Source organism: Hoplias malabaricus, chromosome X2, assembly GCF_029633855.1.
Source record: "Hoplias malabaricus isolate fHopMal1 chromosome X2, fHopMal1.hap1, whole genome shotgun sequence".
Lineage (NCBI taxonomy): Eukaryota > Metazoa > Chordata > Actinopteri > Characiformes > Erythrinidae > Hoplias > Hoplias malabaricus.
This window is the reverse complement of record NC_089819.1, coordinates 15,327,363-15,347,743: the sequence shown is the minus strand read 5'-3', so window position 1 is coordinate 15,347,743 and position 20,381 is coordinate 15,327,363. Positions and strand designations below refer to the sequence as shown.

Below are 20,381 nucleotides of genomic sequence, written 5' to 3'. Positions count from 1 at the left end.
GGTTGAAAGTTGAAAAGACGTCCAAACAGAGACATTGAAAAGACGACTATTAGACGTATTTTGGACGTCCATTGACGTTATTAATTGGTCCCGAAATAAATTACTTGTATAAAACGCGTTTTGGACGTCCACTGACGTTTAAAATATGTCCTTGACGGACAGACTACTTTTAGAACTATTTTGAACGTCCAGGGACGTTCCTTGTTTACTGGGTATGTTTTGAAAATGCATTCATAGCATAACAATTGTGTAAAACAATTTTTATCTTAAAGCTATAATTATTAAATCCATAAATGTCATAAAGCTGTACAATGCAAGGACAAAATAAAGAGTAAAGAAACACTTCTCATTAAAATTCTACATAAACCCCTGAAGATTTATTTTATTGATTGTTTAAATTCGTTCCTCAATATGTAGACACACATAGAAATGCTAAGTTAATGGCCTCCTACAGCTTTAAATGCAGTGTGGTGCAGTGGAGTACTACATCCCGGCCACACGGAGGCGCACTTATCTATTCACCGCGGAGGTGTAGCAGCTCTGAATGAAGAGGAGGTTCACTGTAAAAACTGATGGGCAGCGGTGTGTGAAACACTGAGCTGTGAGTAAATAACATTCGTTGTCATTGACTTCAGCGTCTTTTTCTGGAGGTTAATTTCTCGAGTCAAGAGAAATTTAGTCCGTTTTATTCCTAATTATCGTAGCTTGCTCGGCATGACGGTCTCTCTCACTTGGTATTGTTTATGTATCCAGTTTGACTTTTTAAGAGCTTAACCATGCCTCTAAACTTTGTAGTATCCAATCACAGGTCGAAGTTATTTACTGGCTAAATCTACTTGGTCAAGTCAAATGAACTATTTTTAAAGCAGTGGTTCTTACTCCTGGTCCCGGTGGGCCTCTGATCTGTACATTTGGATATTCCTCTGCTGCCAACACAGCTGATACAACTAATGATCAAATTAACAACCGTTTCTGAAGCTGAAGTGAAGGTGATGGACCGAGGAGAAAACTACAACATGCAGGATAAAGGCCCACAAAGTCCCGGACTGAGAACCAGTGGATTAAGGAGATATTCCGCGGAATTTCTTTCGACAGTTCTGCATAATTTAATCATTGAACAGTTTTCAAAGCCATTCAAAGTGGTACAATATAATGATTAATTCTGGGGACACACAGGGATATCTAGAGGTGGTGGGAAACGAGCTGTTAGCTGATGTGCACCTGATATCCACAAAGATCTGTATGAAATCTTTCTTGGTGTCTTTCACTATTGTGTCCAGGCTGGTGTTTCTGAGTGTCAGGAGCGGAGGGATAAACAATGCTTCAAACAAAGCAAAGGCATCAGCAGCACTTATATATCTATCCACAAATACAGCAGTTTCCCAGGGCACCATTACTTTCTCGAGTGCCATCCACACGTTCACCAGTAGCTCCTCTTTTGTCGCTGCCTAACCAGCCCCCGCGTGTTCATTCTGATCATCATATACATCCAGGGGCAAGGTGAGACCCAATTATCCTTATCCATTTATTTTTGTTACTGTGTCTTTAAATCAGATATATGTAAGTGACCTCTTTTACAAATGGCTGCGTAATGATGCTCTTTATTTAAAAATGAGTCATTCCAGACTCATACTTTTCTTAAAATTTCAGAGTGATGAGGCAGTAGGTCTGCATAGTGTGTTGGCTCCATTGGCTGTTCTTACTAAAAAGGAATTCAGAAGGAGTGGTTTATTGTTTTCCATTTATTTTCATAAACAAAGGTTTGAGTGCATTTAGCTGATTTTCTAAGAAATAAGTTAAAAGGGCAGCAGACTAAGGGCACAGTGTCCCTGTGACTTAGCTTTGGGATCTTTGACCAATGTAGTGTAAATGGATTATTGTGTAATATACAGTTGGTTGTGTTATTTACACAAGCTGAACAAATGAAAAAGGTTTGTGGGAAAATGCAGTTTTTGGGTTTAACTGCTGAATGATATGTTAACTTAATTTTAGCTAGAACATTTCCGGTAAAATCATTCATTTATTCATTCATTATCTGTAACCGCTTATCCAGTTCAGGGTCGCGGTGGGTCCAGAGCCTACCTGGAATCATTGGGCGCAAGGCGGGAATACACCCTGGAGGGGGCGGCAGTCCTTCACAGTGCAACACACACACACACTCACACACTGTTTTTGGACTGTGGGAAGAAACCGGAGCACCCGGAGGAAACCCACGTGGACACCGGGAGAACACACCAACTCCTCACAGACAGTCACTCGGAGCGGGAATCAAACCCACAACCTCCAGGTCCCTGGAGCTGTGTGATAGCGACAACTACCTGCTGCGCCACGGTGCCGCCCTTCCTTTAAAATCATTCATTCATTTAATTTTGTCAACTGTAACCTCAGTCTTTCTGACTTTTATATGTTTACTAACAGAATGGCAAACAGACCTCCTGTGGGCCACCCACCCCTTACAACTCATGGAGTCAGACCAGCTCCAGGATACCAGAGTCTTCTCGGCCCCAAGCCTATGATGCAGCAGCCAGTGGTCATGCACCAAATGCCAGGTACAAAATGGTATTTGTTTGTGTTTTATTTTGGTTTTAAATGCCGTCACTAAATAGGTTTTTTGATTTATTAAATTCTGCTTTTTAAAGCAGTATTTTCTCTACAAATGAAGCTATCTCTTAAGATCTCAACCTCTGCTTATTATTTTGGACACCTACATTTTGTGTATGTGTGTGTATATATAATTTTTTTTATTTTATTTTTTTAAATTAACATGTTCTTATAAATTGATGTCAGTTTTTCTGCAATAAAATCATATGTAATTGAATAGTGTTAACAAACTTTTGAATACTTGTAATAATAATCATAATTGTAATTATTAATATTATTATCATCATTGTTGTTGTTGCTGATGGTGTTGTCTTAAAAGGAATGCCAGGTGGTCCAAGGAAGCAGATTCCACCACCATTTGTACAAACAGGAATCAGACAGTCAATTCTAGGGCCAGCACCGTTTGGTACACCATTGAGGAGCACACACATGGGTTTTGTACCTGGACATCAGTTCCACTCGTATGGACATTATATGAATAAGGTGACTGTCTTTGGCCTTCACTGACTTGGCTTTAGGCTCTAATAAACATTAATATAAATATTGTTTTTAATTATTTATATAACTAGTTACACTTTTTTTTCTCTCTTTTCTGAAGACTTGCTTCTTTAAATGTGCACTATCCGATATTTTGCCAACAGAGACTGCACCAAAAAACATATACAGTCATCCAGCGATGCCCTTTCCTTCAGCTTGCCCTCTTTCCTGCCTTAACCACACCTCCTGTCTGAACTTTGCTGTCTTAGTTGCTAAGTGCAAAAGCTGAAAAGGTCATTTACTTACTAAAGCTGAGCTCATAACATTCTCAACCAATTCATAATATCCTTAACAGCTAAGGTTATCATGCCCATTCACTCAAGACAACATGCACTCTCAGTACGCCAGATTCCACACAACAGTAAACGAAGCAGTAAATTTCCCAACAAAGGCAGGTAGAGAATAGTATTTTCCATTATACTATCACACCACATCAGCAGGGAGAGGAGTCACTGACCCCAGAGAGCGCTTCTAGGAGAACAACCATGAGTTCCGAGTCCAGTTGGAGACTGTCAGCAGAACTTGGTGTTCTTCATATCAGAAAAGTCAGTCCAGTGTTGGTCTTGTCTCACTCTGTTTTAGTGGCTGTATTTGCAGACGAGTGTGTTTTTTCTCAACCGAGGAACATGAGTTGTTGTGTTGTCCTGAATGTTTGCTAGGGGATTTTGACATCTTGCTCAGAGAAAGCTTTTGTGAGCAGTGCCAGTCTCGTTTGATAGAGCAAAACAAACGAGGAGGGTTTCCAGAGGCTTTGGCTTTAAGCCAGGCCTTAAGAACAGCTACTGGCTTCTTTGTCTGCTGGACACCTTAACTCCACTGCACCTTCACGCTGAAATGAGTCGTTTCATGCTATATAAACGGGTACAATCTCAGATAGTGCACGTTTTAAAAGAGGTGTTATAATGAAGACTTAGGATACGTGATTTAAAGACTTCTTTTAATTTTTGTCATTAAGAGGGGTTCTCTGTACAGTCCTCAGAGGAAGAGAGAAAATGGACATACACCAACAGGCAAAAATAATGGACAGATGAACAAAACCAAAACACCACAAATGGGTGAGTTTATTTTGTCTGTATTAAGGTGGCACCCCTTTTAACCGACTTTTTTAAGCTGAATTTTTTTGTAAAGATCTGTTTATCCTGTCTTGATTTAATGTAGAAAAGAAACCAGAAATGTCCATTGTAGATGGCCAGGCTTCATCTCCTAATCAGAGGGAACCTCCTGTGAAAAAGCAGAGGAATCAGAGGTCTTAAATTCTAAACTTTCTCTCTAATACTGACTCTGATTTTCCACAGACGTTTCAGGGCATTTGAACCAATCCCAAGTGGCTATGCAAAGGTACAACAAAGGGCTGTTCATTAGTTATAACCTTTACAGTTTTGGCAAACAGCAGGGCAGTGCACTTTTAAATGGAAGTGGGTTTCCATCCACCAAGTTTTGTGAATTTTGAGAATGCACTTAAAAACCTGAATGGAAAAAGCTCTAAATTTGTAAAACATCCAAATGCCCAACACTGAGGGTGTGTGTGGTGACATGGACATTTCAGCTGTCATTAGGGGGACAATTGCTTGTCTGGGCTGGCGTCTATGAACTGCGTCACACCCAAAATTAGATTGCACTTGGCGATAAAATGATTCTAATCAAAGCAAAAACCTTTCAGATTTCCACATCTCACTTGTTTTAGTGCCACCCCTGATCACGGGAGCATTTGTCAGTGTTTATTTTTCACATAATAGTGGATGGAACTGAAATAATTTTTGGGATTTCTTGTTCTGTTGAAATTTCTTTATTGCACATAACATTGTGATGGAGACCTAGATATATTTAAATAATTGTATGTTTCAGTATATCTTAACTCACACATTCTTATTTGCACAGATCTGATGGAGAGTCAGAAAGTGGAGATGCAGAACAGAAGTCTGCAGATACAGATTCATCTGTGAATATAGAACAAGAAGGTTAGCACTGTCAAGTATCAGTTAGTCCATTTTGATGTCTGTTATATCTGTGATGTTCAAATCTTGGTCTTGTTGTTCACACTTGGTGAATTGTGCACATTTAAAGAGCATAAGATAAGTCTGCTGTGGTCTTATGAATTTGTATTGCAGACTCAACTATAGGTCTAGTATTCTTAGACTGACAAATTTTACAGACTTCATCATTGCTGGTTTCCATTCCCATCGCTGTAAAGAAATTTAAGATTTTAAATTTCTGTATATTTAATGTTTCTCGTTAAAAAAAAAAATTGATATGAATGAATTTGTTGGCCCATTTGAAGCATGCTTAGAGGATGCAGTTTAATTAAGGGGTTATTTTTACACTGAAAATCTTGTCTGCCTGCTTATATATTTGTGCACGTTTGCCATGTTCTTTCTACAGAGGAAGAAAATCATTCTACAGATCCTGAAGACGATGTGGAACAGGAAAGGACAGCAGAGGTATAGCTGATAAGTAGACTTCATGTACACCATTCTGCTGACTACTATCATTTATTGTCTGTTAACCATGTGTATATATAGTACTGTGCGGCAGTCTTTGGCACCTAAAATAATTATATATATTTAAACTAATGCCTTCTTAGTAAGCGTAGTTCTTGTATAAAGTTATATATAATCACAACCAATACAAAAAAATAATAATACAAAACCAAATAAATATACGATAATTTTTTTTCTCTATATAAAGTAGTAGGTGTCAGTGAGTTTGAAGAACAATGTTTTATTCAGATTCTCCTTGATTGCATGAATTTGATAAATCAGCAGCACACATTATTTACCATTATTAACTGGTAAAACTAGGTATTGGATGATAACCTCAAACAACAAGGAGAGATTTGGAAAATATTAAACAAACACATTCACACAGAGTATCACACTCACTGGAATAATGCTATTTGTTTTTATTCTAATGTTGAATGTTATGTTTGTTTGTTTTTTAGCAAATAAGCATTTACTGCTCAGATAAATAGCTTTTAAATCTCAATCTCTGGTGCCTAAAACATTTGCATAGGACTGTACATTGAACAACCACTGGATTAGTAACATGTACCTTGTGTCTGTCACCATTTTATCAGCACCACTGACCGTAGAGGAGCACTTTGTAGTTCTACAATTACAGAATGTAGTCCACCTGTTTCTCTGCATACTTTCTTATCCCAGCTTCACCCTGCTCTCCCATGGTCAGGACCCCAAAAATGGCAGCACTTATGTGCTTGATCCACCTGTACCAGAGCAACACACACTAACACCACCACAGAAATGTCCCTGCAGCTCTTGGAATAATCCACCACTGGGGGTCTGGGGGGGTTCTGAACATTGAAGACCAGGGTGAAATGGGGATAAGAATGTGTAAGTGCATAATATTGTTTATGTTGATTATTTTCAAAAGCAAGGGAAAAACTTGAAACTTTCTTTTCAAGTCAATGTAGCAGGAGTTTAAGTAAGTTTTAACAAAGTAATTGGCTTTGTAAAATAAAAAAGAGAAATATATACATCTTCTGTACCATGATTCAATCTGTAAGTCTACAAATCCCATAGATGTAAATATTATGCATAGCATTTACTTTACCCTTACATCTATGTCAAATGCATTGTGACCAACAGGTGCAGGGTGTAGGAACATCTCTAAAAGTGACCATTCAGCGCAGCAGTGATAGCCGTGCCTTCAGCACCGGACTGGAAGAAATAGCAGCTACCGCAAGTCATGCCCTGGAAAAGGAGATGTGTGAGGCTACAAACAAATTCTGCTGCAAAATCTGCAATGTCACATGCCCTGACCAACAGGTAGGAATTGTTGATAAAGTTCTTTTCTACTTTATTCTCTATTTGCTCTGTTATGTTCAGTTTGAGATGAGGCCCTAAGCTTGATAGTGAGTTGAATGGAACAAACTTTCATTGTGTTTTATATGATGTAAATGAATGTTATATGCTGTATGCAAACTTGATGAATTGGAGGCTTTGTTTCCTGTAGGAATTTCAGACTCATATGATCAGCCTAGATCATCAGCAGAAGATGATGGAGATTCAGCATCTAAGTAACACTTGTTTGGCCACATTGCTGCCCCAAATACAGCAATCTCTACAAGGAGCACATTTGTAAGGAATGCTTTCACATTATTAAAATTTGTCAGAACCAAGCAACCAGCCTAGAACACTCTTGCCAGATTTAGATGTCATTTACTAAATAATGTACCTCGCTAATGTTAGATTTAAATTTCATTGCTGGGTTACAGCTTGCTTCCCACTTTTAATGGGTTCTTACCCTGTTTCCCCAGGTTTCTTCCCTCACCTTATTGATGTATACTGCCTATTCAAATGTTCATATCACTTTGAATATGAAGTTAACTGCGGTGTTGCATTGTTTGTTACAGGGAGACAAAGCAAGGTCTACAGCGCTGGTGCACCACCTGCCAGTGTCACTTTACTGATGACATTATTGAACACAGAAGAACTAAGATGCACAAGGTGGGACCCAAGATATTTCAGTTCATAAAATATATGTATGGTTAATGCTTTACTTTGTGAATGTACCCATAAGTTGCCTAAATCTGTAACTGCTTAACAGCCACACACAATCTTTGCCTCATTCTTTGCCATTCTGGTCATAGATGGCCAAGGTCTCCTCACGCCCATATTGCACAGTGTGTGAACGTCATTTCAGAACGCCGCGCAAATTTGTGGAGCACATGAAATCCCCAGAACATAAGGAACGGGTTGAGGAGGTGTGTATGTGAGCTAGAAAGATGTTTCTATACTTGTTTCCAAAACAGTTTTAATGTTATGTCTTGTGAAGCAAGTAATTCTATGAGATTGTTTATGAAATAGTTGTCTATCCTTGCTGTAGCTAAGAGTAGAAAAAGGACCTGAGATTATGGAGGAACTCATTACCGTGGATGCCATTGGCTGCTTTGAGGGAGAGGACGATTATGAGGAAGAAGGAAATGAAGATGAGGAAGATGGAGTCACTCAACCGGTTGGTGTCCTTCATATTGTTAGCATTCCTTCAGTAATGGTCCTTGTCTATCTAATGTGTAATCCTTAACAGGTTTCTGTGGAAGAGATGAATGACGATAAAGAGTATAATCCAGACACCCAGTACGGTAAGCACTGAATTTGAAAAACATAATTTATAAAGCTACAACACAGTACACCTGCATTTAACCCTAATGCTTAGTACACACACCTGACTGAATTGAAAATTATGATTTGCAGGCACAAGTTTTGTAGTACCCGTTGCAGGCTTCCTCTGTAAACTCTGCCACAAGTTCTACCACTTTGAGTCCAGTGCTCGGGAAACACACTGCAAGTCCTTAATGCACTACCAAAACTTACAGGTGACAAACTTATGTTGTTTAAAGGTCCATACCATAATTTCTACTGACATTCTACTTGATTTTAATTTATTTATTTATTTTAATAAATATAGTCAGAAAAAATAGTTTGAAAATGAATTAATTAAGCCGAACGCCCAGTGAGTCCAGGTAGGCTCCTGACCCACCGCAACCCTGAACTGGATAAGCTGTTATAGACAATGAATGTATGATTTCATGGTAAATGTCTGTCCCTTTTTTTTTAATTAGTAGGCTGAATTAATTAATATATGCGCAAGTTTAACTCTTAAGTTAACAATAGTTAAGTTTAAACCTACATGTAGTATGTACTAGTGATGTACGATATATTGGTGGCCAATAATTTATTACCCGATTATGTGGATAAATTATATGCATAATTTGCATTTTGTATATTGTTTGCAGAAATACAAAGGCATGCTGGACCTGCCTCAAAAGGATGCAGACAGCCTATTTAACACTTCAGGTGATTCTCAGAATTCAGAAAACAGCTGTGGGGAAGACACAGGGGACAAATGTAAGGAAGAAAAATCCAAAAGCCCTTCAGATAGCATTAAATGCCCAGCTCATGTCAAACAATAATAACAGTGCAGTTCCATTGCCTGTGTCCTTTAGGCACTAAACCTGACTGTGGTTAATATCATCAGTCAACCTCTAGTTATGGCTTAAAATGTATTTAATAAGTTATTATGTAGTTTTTTTTTTTTTTAACTGTATATTGTTTGTAAATAATTTTATGAAATGCTCTTTGTGCGGCTTCATTAAGACTATAATTTCTTTAAACACATAACTTTTTAATACTGGATGAATGCATATGCACTAAAAATGTGAAAAGCTATTTCTGGAGCTTGAAATTGATTACTATGTCAATGTACAGCAAAGTCACTGTAGGTAATTGAAAAGTGTTTATTTCGTTTTGGTCCATGTCACTCTAGGAATCTGAGCCAATCTAGTACGTATTTACAGAGTTCAGTTGTTCTGAATTTATTCAAGTTAAATGTTAAATAATAAGACAGTGTTAAATGATATTGGTTTTATATATTTGGGTTATGAACAAGACTTCACCTGTTAAACAAAAATTCACTTCTTGGTTTCTAAACACTTGATTGTTGATGGTGTATGATTTGGGACAATGTCCCTCTTAAAGGTGAACATGGATATAATTTTCTTCAGTCTGAGCAGTGAAGAAATAAAGCAGATTTCCCCCTGGCACTTCAGGTTTGTTTTCTGTTTTGTGGTAAAACTTATGAAGTGAATTCTTCCCTAAGGTCGTATTTGTTGTGCCTTAAAGGGGACATCTGTGATTTTGTGGAAACACTGTTCTCTGGTTTATTTTCAGAAGCTCAGCGTTTTTTAAGGTGGAACGATATGTTTGAGGGGAAAAGATAGACTTGTTTGTATGTGGCTGAAGATTAACATGTCTAAAAGTTTTTATTCACTGTTTGAATTTCCACAGAAACTAACTTGTAACTTGTTTTGAAGTACTTCTATGCCGTTAGCACTCTCCTACATTTAGAGTTCACATTGAAGTTAATATTACCCACCTATGGTGGTGGATATAGAGCAATACCTTCATCTCAGTTCATGCTTTCATACTCAGCGGTTGGCAGTCTCTTCATCCTCCAAAATGCATTTTTTTTCTGCCATGAGCAGAGTGAGAGAACTTTAGCATGTCGGACCGAGACACTTTGGTATTTTACCCACTTAAAGACACTGGGGCCTTGTAAACACATTAGACTGGTTATAAGCATGCAAACTCACTGGAGAGCTAGCAGATGATGAGAAACTATATTTTTTTTTAAAGTGAGATTTAATTATTAATATTGTGAATGTCGCCTTTTAAATTGAGCTTTAGGCCTTTAGACCCAATAAAAGGAAATGGCTAAAGTGCTATAGGCTGAAATATGTGCTAATTTTGTAGCATCATGAAATTGTTTAATTTAAAATTGCCTGGTTTTACTGCATATTTGCCATATAGGGAATTAATGGTGCATTATTGATTTTAATGTAGTAATTTGAACACTAGTCTTTGTATTTAAAAAATGGAAGAGGGAATCATTGACATGAGACATATTGAGCAAGTGAGCACAGGTGCCCATTCATCAGTTGAATGCACTAAATTTAACCCCAAAACAGGAATTGGGAGCAAAATGTGAAATAGGAGTGAAAATAGACCCTTCCTGCACAAATGTGCTTATGTGAATTTATTAGTAAAATTATTTTATCATAAGCCCCTTCATTTTTTTTCTCACTGGTAACTTCAAAGTTGTGGTGTTTCTATTATAGAATGCTTAGCATGAGAGGAATAACTGCTCAGCCATGGAGCTGACTGATTCTGTTATGAAATTGCTGTGTTCCACACTCTCAGAATGGGTGGCTACAGACAGGGTTTCTTATGGCATAGACATAAGGAATCAGTCTGTCATCTAGTGGTGTGGGGCTTTTGAGCTAGAGGTGAGCATAGGAGGAGCAACAGGAGATAAAGGTGTGGACTAATTGCACATCCATAGAGCAGTGCATACTAACTTAGTTACATCTTAGGTATTAGGGGGTTATCTTCATAATATGGTATTTGGATAAATAGAGAAGATTTTGGAGGTTAAATGGCTGATGCAATGGGGACATTAACAGTATTATTTTTTCATTCATTTTTTTTAATCAGCTTTATAACGTTCAAGGTCGTAGTGAGCCTGAGGGAATAACAGAACCTAAGTGGAATCACAGAACGCAAGGCAGGAACACCCTGCACAGGGCACAAGTTGATCACAGAGCATCACACACACTCATTTATTCCCTCCTGTGGGAAGTTTAACACAGGCAATCCACCTTTCCTACATGTGTTTTTGGGGACTGTGGGAAGAATGTGAAGCACCTGGAAGAAACCCATGGAGATACTGGGAGAACACACTGCTCAGATACATTGAGTGACCCTAGGTGGTGGTGGTGTGTTAGGCACTCTGTTGCCCACTGTGCTTCCCACAGTATATTTATTATCCAAAAATACAAAGTTATGTCAATATAATTAGAATATGCAACTGAATACATTTATTCTTTTTAGTCCTGCTGACAAAATTGCTCTAGATTTCTTCCATAAATTTTATCATTTATTTTTAGACCAAAAAACATCATAAAGGATCCAGCTTTGCATTTAATACAGTGCAACGTCATCCGCAAAAAATGTTTTAACATTTAAAGCCAAACAGTTTGTTCACTGATTAAGACACCCGGTAAATCGGAAAGTGGTAACTACTACTTTCCCTTTCCCAGCTGCTGCAGCAGTACACGTGGCATGCAGTTCCATGTGTGTCCTGTGGGGGGCTGAATACAGCGGGGAAAATTATGGGGCGGCGATGGTCTTCAGGCTCTCAGACTTCGACTCGACATCGCGTTTAGAAAACCTGTAACACACCTGAGGGAAACACTAACTGATACTCTACACACCGGTTCACCAAAAGTCTGGAAAATAACCTACCTTAAAGAAAGGGATATTTACCTCTCCGTGCGATGGTTCAGAACAGTTTGATGAGCAATGCGGAGGACGTGGCGGATCAGGTGAGTGAGGCCGAGAAAATCACTGACATACAGCGATTTATTGCTGTCTTTTTGGCATTTTAGCCACTTTCGTTGACGTGTTTTTACATGCACATTTAGTCCTGTGTGTCTTATGTTAAATGAGGTGAATAGTGCCCAATTATACGCCAGTTTCTTCTTTGAATTATCCGCTCCACCTTAAAAGCTGCAGCAATACCAGTAGAAACAGTTTGATGAGCTACGACGCGCCAGAAAGTTTTAAGGTGGAACGGAGCATTGACACAAGAACAACTCCGGTTCGTTTTAAGAAAAGATTTCAGTGATCACTTGTTAATTTTTGGCTTATGGAGTTTAGAAACGATGAGAACTAAAAATCTACTGTAGAAAAACAGTTTACGTTAAATCTAGCCTTATTAACAATTCACCTATTTGAACAGACAGTTAAGGCACTGTTAACGTTACAGTAAAACACATTTTACACTATAACGGCATTACAGGAAAGCTCTTTCCTCTTTAACTTTAGCGACCGACTTTATGAGGCAACATTTTGATATGGGGCTTAACATCAATAAAAACATTGTGTTTTAAGGGAATTTCACTCTGAATAGACATTCGCATGATTTTAACTGTGTGTATTTAACTCTGTCCGTTAAATAAACACCTGCATTAGCCTCGGACATTTAAGTTCAGAGTTGACCCGTTCACCTTGTGGGGCTTGTGTTCTTACATCAATTGGGATCACATCGAATCCAAGTTTTATCCCTGAATTATCGGCATCCAGCCATTAATTCAAACAATATTCAAGTTTCCTTTGTAACAGATTACAAAAACAGGCCTAATCTCACAAACAAAACACAATTGACCTCCATGTTTTTTTATTTGTGCCTGTTACATTTGAATTCGCAGGTAGGCATCATTTTATCAAGTGTCTAAAGCTTTTGCACAGTGCTGTATGTCAGATTATATTAGCTGTAAGTGCAACTCCAAATGACAAGGTGAACGAAAGAATTATGTACTTGATTATTGTGGTTTGACCATCGCCTCAGCCTTGGAGTTGTTGTAAAGGACAAAGTGTTATGCTTTTTAAGCTTCACAGCTCAGTGAAGGTCTGTAGCTGTGATTCATGTCAGAGATCCAGAAGATAGCATTTTCCTTCACTGTATGCATCACAGGCTTCATTAAATGGGAATAATGCTTCCCTATTGCCATGTAACAGATGTCCCACGGCACAAATTTTCATTAGCTGCCAAGCAACAAAACAAATAACTCTCGTATACTGCTGACCACTAGAAGCCTACTGTCTGAGTCCCACACTGCCCAGAACGTCTCTTCCCATTCATATGGGCTACTTTGTTACTTGTTGATTGCTGATTGGCTGCTTAGACTTTTCAGTGCTGACGTGGATTATGTAGGGGGCGTGGTCAAAAGAGACCAGATGCAGTGTGTCATTGGAGAGCGCTTTCACAACAAGGTGTGGACCACAATTTGATAATGAAGGCACACTGCTGCAAATAACAGTACTTCCACTTTTGAGACACGAGAAACCGTGCAGGCTTACAGTATCTTATTTCACAAACCTGGCTCATGGATTTTACCTCATCCTGTAAGATATATTTAATTCCAGTGTTTAATTAGGAAATATATGGCCAATTTGTATTCTTAGCTTTCATCTTCAGCATGACAATGACTTCAGTTTCTTCTTTCAGAGAGGCATGTTGCATCCTGGCTGGTTTTCTTTACAGTAAATTTGATCTTATTCAAGTATGACGGGTGTCAGGTAGTTTTTCTGTCACTAAACCACAGACCTTCATTGTTCTGATTCTTCCTTATATATCAGTATATCACCCCCTGCGTTAAAGAGGAGCAGATCAAATTCTGAAGTACAGGCAGATTTATTTTTCATGTTTGTCTTATATAGATAAATAAATTATATATTTCTAAAACTCAGCCACCCTGAAAGCGGCAATGATGATGATGATGATGATGATATGTTTGTAAATCTAAAGTTGAATGAAGTTGATTTGCATTTTAATGATATTATTCAACAAGTCGTAATGTGGTCGGCACGGTGGCGCAACAGGTAGTGTTGCAGTCACACAGCTCCAGGGGCCTGGGGGTTGTGGGTTCGATTCCTGCTCCGGGTGACTGTCTGTGAGGAGTGTGTGTGTGTGTGTGTGTGTGTGTGTGTGTGTGTGTGTGTGTGTGTGTGTGTGTGTGTGTGTGTGTGTGTGTCTGTGTTGCCCTGTGAAGGACTGGCGCCCCCTCCAGGGTGTATTCCCACCTTGCGCCCAATGATTCCAGGTAGGCTCTGGACCCACCGTGACCCTGAACTGGATAAGTGGCTACAGATAATGAATGAATGAACTTGTTTTTTTCTTCTACTCATTGTGTGGGTACTTTTTCATCTAAGATCTTGTATCACATTAAACATTATCATCTTGAGTCAGCTGATAAGTTTTTGTTAGAATGCTACAACAGTGATTTCTGTAGCTCAATATATATCCACCATGTGCTTAATTCCTTGTCAGTTCAGTGAATTCATCGGTGGATGAAACTGCTCAATAAAGCCTTGCTCACCCTACATGATTTTTAGCCTGATTTAACCCTGATTTTGACCTTCTGTAATTTTTTCCAGTTTGAATTAGTTACCTGGTCTGGAGGTGAATGTGAAGCGGTTGTCACATGGATAATCTAGTGTGGTGAATGCAGCACTGGATCAATCCAAATCATTCAGAGCAAGCCCCCAACTGGGCGATTGTCCTTTGATATTTTCAAACAAGTTTGAGTTTTATGACTAAAACCGAGAGCAACTTGTGTAGTGTGAGATGACCTGCAGCACAGTTCATGAGTGGATGTGAATCAGCCAATAGCAGCCTAGTTAAAAATACAGTGTGGGCACAAAATGACTGTTTAATGTTATAAACCAACAAACAAGCTTAACATGGGATTTAGGGTGTCAGAGATTTTTTTCATGTGTGCATCATAGGAGACCTGATGTTAAGTTGAAAATCCTGTAATGTGCAGCAGGTTCATTGCTCAAATCTGGGCTAGAAGCCAAAATTAAACACTCTCTTGGCCATATATTGCCTAAGAAATGTGTCTATATATGGATTATTCTTTTTTTGGCAATGGTGATTTAAGCTCAGTTTATCCACAGTTGCAGCATAGAGATGATTATCTGTACTGCAAAAACGCTTGTCTTAAATTTATTCTTGCTCCCTGTTTGTTAATTACTAGCCACATGTGTAGACATGTCATTGTAGCTTCATTTACAGTTTGGAATCTGATGTCTACTAAAGAGCAAAAATATGTACAGTATTTTTCATGTGTAATGTGTTGTTTGTAATATAATTATTTCTTTCTGAAAATGTATTATCACAAATGCCAATTGACTGAACACATTCCACTAACCTGTTAAATGCATACATTAGCCTGTTATAAGTATATTTCAGCAAGGATTGTGAATCATCTTTCTGAGATAAATTTCCTTCTCTACTGATGCAGAGTACAGATATGTGAATCTGGTTTTTCTCTGTGTTATATGCTTTAGTTTCTGCGAGTGACAAAGCAGTACCTGCCGCATGTGGCGCGACTGTGTCTTATCAGCACTTTCCTGGAAGATGGTATCAGAATGTGGTTCCAGTGGAATGAGCAGAAAGAATACATCGAGAGCTCATGGGGATGTGGCTTCTTCATTGCTTCAGTCTTCGTCTTAATAAACTTACTGGGGCAGCTAAGTAAGAGCAAGCTATTGCACATTTTACAAAGACTGGACAATATCTCATAATGCCAAATATTTGAATATGTTCTTTAAAAGTGTTACTGAGCAGTTAAAACTGGAGTAGGTGATTTGTTTTTAAGTAATAAGTCATTTGAGCCCTATTCTTAAGCCACTCCTCTAAAATACGCCAACATGCACACAGCTTGATAAATCCCTTTGAGAGGTGTGCAGTGCCTCACCTTCAAACATTATTTACTTACTTCATGTCGCATTCACATTTAGGAAAACACCCATCAACAACATCAATCTTTACTCTAGTGTGCTCTCTGGATTTATCCAGACTATTTTTATGTTGGGTGCCTTTACTACTTCCACCATTCTTTTCTTTGCAGTGCATGTTCATGGAGGGCAAGGAGATCTAGTAGTTAGTTAAGAGCTTCGGTTGTTTAGTTCAGTCTTAATAAAATTATCGGACTGAATTTTTACAGTCCTTTGGTCTGTATAGTAAAGGGATCATTTTATTTATGTCGTCAGATTGCTGTAAGGATGTAAAGAGCATTTCATGAAATAAAATAAAAATCTTTAAAGAAAAATCACATATCCAGCTTTAAAACTAGGGTTTGAGGCTTCTTAAAATGTCTTAACTTGTCTAGCATTACAATATTTAAATTAAAAGCCTTAATTAATTAATTTCCTTGACGTTTGAACTTTTAATTGTGTTGAAATTTAAATGCAATTAGGGAATGTGCAGGAGAAACTACAGCTCTGCTGTCAGATTAATTCACAGCGTATTATTTCTTTCTGTAAACAGTAAAAGATGTTTCTATTATGCAACAATTAGGATTTTAATGAATACATTTTTTTTAATAAAAATTCTTAAAAACTCATCTAATTTACAGGTGGTTGCATACTCATTCTCAGCAGGAATTTCGTACAGTATGCCTGCTTTGGTTTATTTGGAATCATTGGCCTTCAGGTATAATTTTTTACATGTATTTTATTTTATATATATATATATAAATATTGCATTTTTCATTCTGCATTTTTTGTACATTTAGAAAAGATGCTGGAAAGGGGTGACTTGTGAGATAATATTAGTCATTTGATATTAATGACTATCAGTACCTGTAGAACGTAATTACGTTCTTTGTAATGATGATGCTGACTCATGATTGCTCAGCAGTACTTAGTTGCCTTTTTTGTGAAAGTAAAGCATCTGGTACTTTTCAAAACCCTGCATTTAATATTTAAAATCATACAGTTAAAACCTTCTTAACCTCACAAGATAAACTACCACACATAACTTTGAAAATGAGGTCTTGCTGCTGCAAAGCATTAGCAAGGATTTACCACTAGAGGTCGATAGGAACCAAGCCTTACCTCATTTTACCTTATTTCCCCTGCTTTCATCTAAGATTAGTTATGGCTTTTTTTTCATTGGTTCTTTAAGCACATTACACTGACTAATGGCCACTAAGAAGGCTTTAACTCCAAAATTGATTATGTTCATTATCTTTTCCAGACTATTGCCTATAGCATTTTATGGGACCCAAAGTTTTTGATGAGGTGAGTTTAACCATTGGGATACTTGTAATGGACCCTTATATTGGATATTTAAAATACTAGCAGTATTAGTTCACCCATGCACACACCTTTTCTGTTGAAATAGTTTCGTAAATAGCTCTACTCTTGTGAAATACAAGGTCAGCTACTGTGCTCTGATTGGATGCTTCACACTGGGTCAAAAATGCACACTCACATTACATTAATGCTAACATAAGTCAGAATATCAGTATACGTTTATAACAACCTATTCCTGTCTTATCTTTCTCCCTGTATAAGGAACCTGGCGCTGGGTGGTGGTCTGCTGCTGCTGCTGGCTGAGTCTCGTTCTGAGGGAAGGAGCATGTTTGCTGGGGTGCCCACAGTTAGAGAGAGCTCTCCTAAGCAGTACATGCAGCTGGGAGGTCGCGTGCTGCTGGTGCTCATGTTCATGACGTTGCTCCACTTTGATGCCAACTTTCTCTCTGTGAGCCCTAACCCCCTTTTCACACACACAATGGTTTGATCATAATGCATGAAGTAGGCAATAATAGCTGCTTTATGCATGTTAAACTATTAATATGGCATAGTGCAGTGTTAATACATGCTGTTTTGCTTTTTGAATGACTCACAATGATACCCAAACTACTTAGCAGTCCCATTTTCACTTCATTTATTGAACATTAATTTTTGACTCATATGTCTAATCATCCTCAGAAATATCTTCTTTAGCTATTTTAGATGAGAAAAGCATCTGCAAAAATAATGACTTTGGGTAGATTATGTTTCCCTTCAAAGAAACACCTGCGTTCACATAATGTCACAGATACCTTACAGAACAGCCTTTACAGATACATGGCTGTAACTTGGTTTTTAAAGATTGGAAAGGTGCAGTAAGTCATAAATGAACAAGTGGCCAGATAGAAACACTGATTGCTCGATTGTTAGTGAGAGATTAATAGATAGATTGATGGATAGAGAGATTCTTGGTTTTGACACAAAAAATAATTTTGTATATTAAATGTATTTCATTGTCATTTTGGCAGGAAACTAAATGAAAGAGTGACATTTTATTTCGATCCAGACACAAAAATACAAAGTTGAAATAGTTACCATTCCTAGAGTAATACCTACACTTTACCACTAGAGGCCACATTAATTCAAGTAAATGCTCATTCCATAGGCGATATTTTAACCTCAGTTGCCCATACCCTATATCATATATTAATTTTAAGTATATTTTTTCTGATGAGTGTTCTGACCTGACTGTGTTGTTTTTTCTTTATTTTTTCAGATTTTACAGAACCTAGTGGGCACCGCTTTGATCGTCTTGGTGGCCATTGGTTTCAAGACCAAGCTGGCTGCCCTCACTCTGGTTGTCTGGCTTTTTATAATCAACGTTTCATTTAATGCCTTCTGGACCATTCCAGCCTACAAGCCCATGCACGACTTCCTCAAATATGACTTCTTCCAGACCACATCTGTAATCGGAGGTCTGCTGCTTGTAGTAGCACTTGGACCAGGTGGGGTCTCTATGGACGAGAAGAAGAAGGAGTGGTGAGACCAGGCATGTCTCAAATGGCTCTCTTGCTCACTCTATAGTGTGTGCTCAGAAGTATGTTTTGGTTTAATAATCACTCAAAGCAAGTGCACTATATAGGGGGTGATGAGCAGTTTGAAATGTGGCCTCTAGTGAGGGACCCCAGGAACCAATAATATGACCCATTCTCTACTTCTGCAGCCCAAGCACTGTCTTCACTTTTCTCTGGTTTTAGAGTGTCTTCTCAGTTAAGTTTATTTTTATGGGCACTTTTAATAAGCATTTTTTTTTCTTTTCATATTTATTAGTACAAAGTCTGGCCAAAACCTGTTACTCATGCATATTACATTCATAGAAATGATCTGAAACTATTTCCTGGCTAATCTCAGACTGTCCCACCCACCCCACCTCATTCCTGTCACCTGTTTTTGTGTGATTATTTATGTTGGTGCCAATTGTAATCCACTGACCAAAGAAACATGTAATTTCCTACTTTTTATTTTATAATTGAAATACTGGCTGCATTGATGATTTTTTTTTTAAAGTGGTATAATCAGAATTACTGATTCTAATTTGTTGAACATTTTTAGTATGGGTCATTGTGATTGGTAAGTTTATGGTCGCTCAGATGTTCAAGGCCATATTGCATTGCTGTGCTGGCATTTCTAACACACTGGTTGACTTCTGTAGGGCTACTTCGGTATGATGCCTGTGCTAATTACAGTTCAGGTATATTAGATATAAGAACTGAGGGATCAGTATGTGGTTGGAACCTAATGTATGTTTTCTCTTATTAAAAGAATTATATAAATGGAACATCCTTAAAGGCCTTTTAGAAGTTTTTTATTTTTTTTCCCACATTTCATTACAGTATGAATATATTGACGGCTTATGTCGGTATATGGCATTATTAATTGTGTATACTGTCTGTCGTCAGGTCACTTTAACGTTTACAAGTAGCAGAAGTATAGAAGTATTTTTCAAAAACAAGCAGAGCAGGATGTTTGATGAATGAAACCCTGTTATTTGTCACTCAGTGTTTTTCCTCTTTGTACAAAAAAGAAAAAGTGTGGAAAAAAACTTGTTTTTCTAAGTGTCTTAAATATGTTTCAACAATTATAAAGGGAAAAATAAAAAAGAAAAATTAATTTGTTTCAATGAAAAATTTCTTTACAGTGTGTGTATGTATGTACATATACACTTAGGAGAGCTTAGAATCAGCACATGTACTGTGACTATCATTCATAACTACTAAAAGAATATCTAATTTATTACTTACAGTTCAGTGTAGCCAAGCAGAGGCCTCTGTGTTGCCTTAACAAGCAAAACTACCCTTGCCCAACATGGAATGTTGACGCTTTGTCTGTCTTATTTTTTCATCATTATTTCATGTACAATTATGAATACTTAAAGAAGACTGGACTGAGTATTCAGAAACTGTACATTGTTGAGACAGTTTAACATATTTTACAAAATAAGGGTAGGTCGGACATTAAAGTTGGTAATGAGATGAGGTTAAAAGGTGTGAGGCGTTTTCGACATAGGAGTCTGTAACAAAATAT

The 20,381-nt window shown here is 37.8% G+C and overlaps 2 protein-coding genes across 5 annotated transcripts; both read left to right on the top strand.

Annotated features, from left to right (window-relative positions):
• The first annotated feature begins 470 nt into the window (after positions 1-470).
• LOC136676928 (cip1-interacting zinc finger protein-like) lies at positions 471-10,208 on the top strand. Of its 4 annotated transcripts, none has more exons than XM_066654233.1 (16): positions 471-601; positions 1,281-1,500; positions 2,419-2,549; positions 2,921-3,084; positions 4,094-4,193; positions 4,434-4,476; positions 5,017-5,096; positions 5,518-5,576; positions 6,741-6,920; positions 7,108-7,232; positions 7,508-7,601; positions 7,745-7,858; positions 7,981-8,109; positions 8,182-8,236; positions 8,349-8,470; positions 8,891-10,208. In XM_066654233.1, the coding sequence occupies exons 2-16, from the start codon at positions 1,319-1,321 to the stop codon at positions 9,065-9,067; spliced, it is 1,755 nt and encodes a 584-aa protein (XP_066510330.1). In that variant the 5' UTR covers positions 471-601; positions 1,281-1,318; the 3' UTR covers positions 9,068-10,208. The 4 variants fall into 4 exon arrangements, with proteins under 4 accessions (XP_066510330.1, XP_066510327.1, XP_066510329.1 ...); XM_066654230.1 differs by lacking the exon at positions 4,434-4,476 and adding an exon at positions 4,297-4,384; XM_066654232.1 differs by lacking the exons at positions 471-601; positions 4,434-4,476 and adding exons at positions 636-734; positions 4,297-4,384.
• A 1,552-nt stretch (positions 10,209-11,760) lies between these two features.
• Positions 11,761-19,977, top strand: LOC136676705 (surfeit locus protein 4-like). Its single transcript, XM_066653890.1, has 6 exons — positions 11,761-12,037; positions 15,567-15,753; positions 16,637-16,713; positions 17,260-17,303; positions 17,580-17,766; positions 18,574-19,977. Exons 1-6 carry the CDS (start codon positions 11,990-11,992, stop codon positions 18,838-18,840), a joined length of 810 nt encoding a protein of 269 aa, XP_066509987.1. The 5' UTR covers positions 11,761-11,989; the 3' UTR covers positions 18,841-19,977.
• The last annotated feature ends 404 nt before the right edge of the window (positions 19,978-20,381 follow it).

Excerpts from the sequence above, each read along its gene's own strand:
- LOC136676928 (XM_066654230.1), top strand. The coding sequence starts at position 1,319 with ATGCTTCAAACAAAGCAAAGGCATCAGCAGCACTTATATATCTATCCA. Across the intron at positions 4,385-5,016 it reads AAAAAGCAGAGGAATCAGAG|ATCTGATGGAGAGTCAGAAA; the intron begins GTCTTAAATTCT and ends TTATTTGCACAG. Across the intron at positions 6,921-7,107 it reads TCACATGCCCTGACCAACAG|GAATTTCAGACTCATATGAT; the intron begins GTAGGAATTGTT and ends TGTTTCCTGTAG.
- LOC136676705 (XM_066653890.1), top strand. The coding sequence starts at position 11,990 with ATGGTTCAGAACAGTTTGATGAGCAATGCGGAGGACGTGGCGGATCAG. Across the intron at positions 12,038-15,566 it reads CGGAGGACGTGGCGGATCAG|TTTCTGCGAGTGACAAAGCA; the intron begins GTGAGTGAGGCC and ends TATATGCTTTAG. Across the intron at positions 15,754-16,636 it reads AAACTTACTGGGGCAGCTAA|GTGGTTGCATACTCATTCTC; the intron begins GTAAGAGCAAGC and ends TCTAATTTACAG.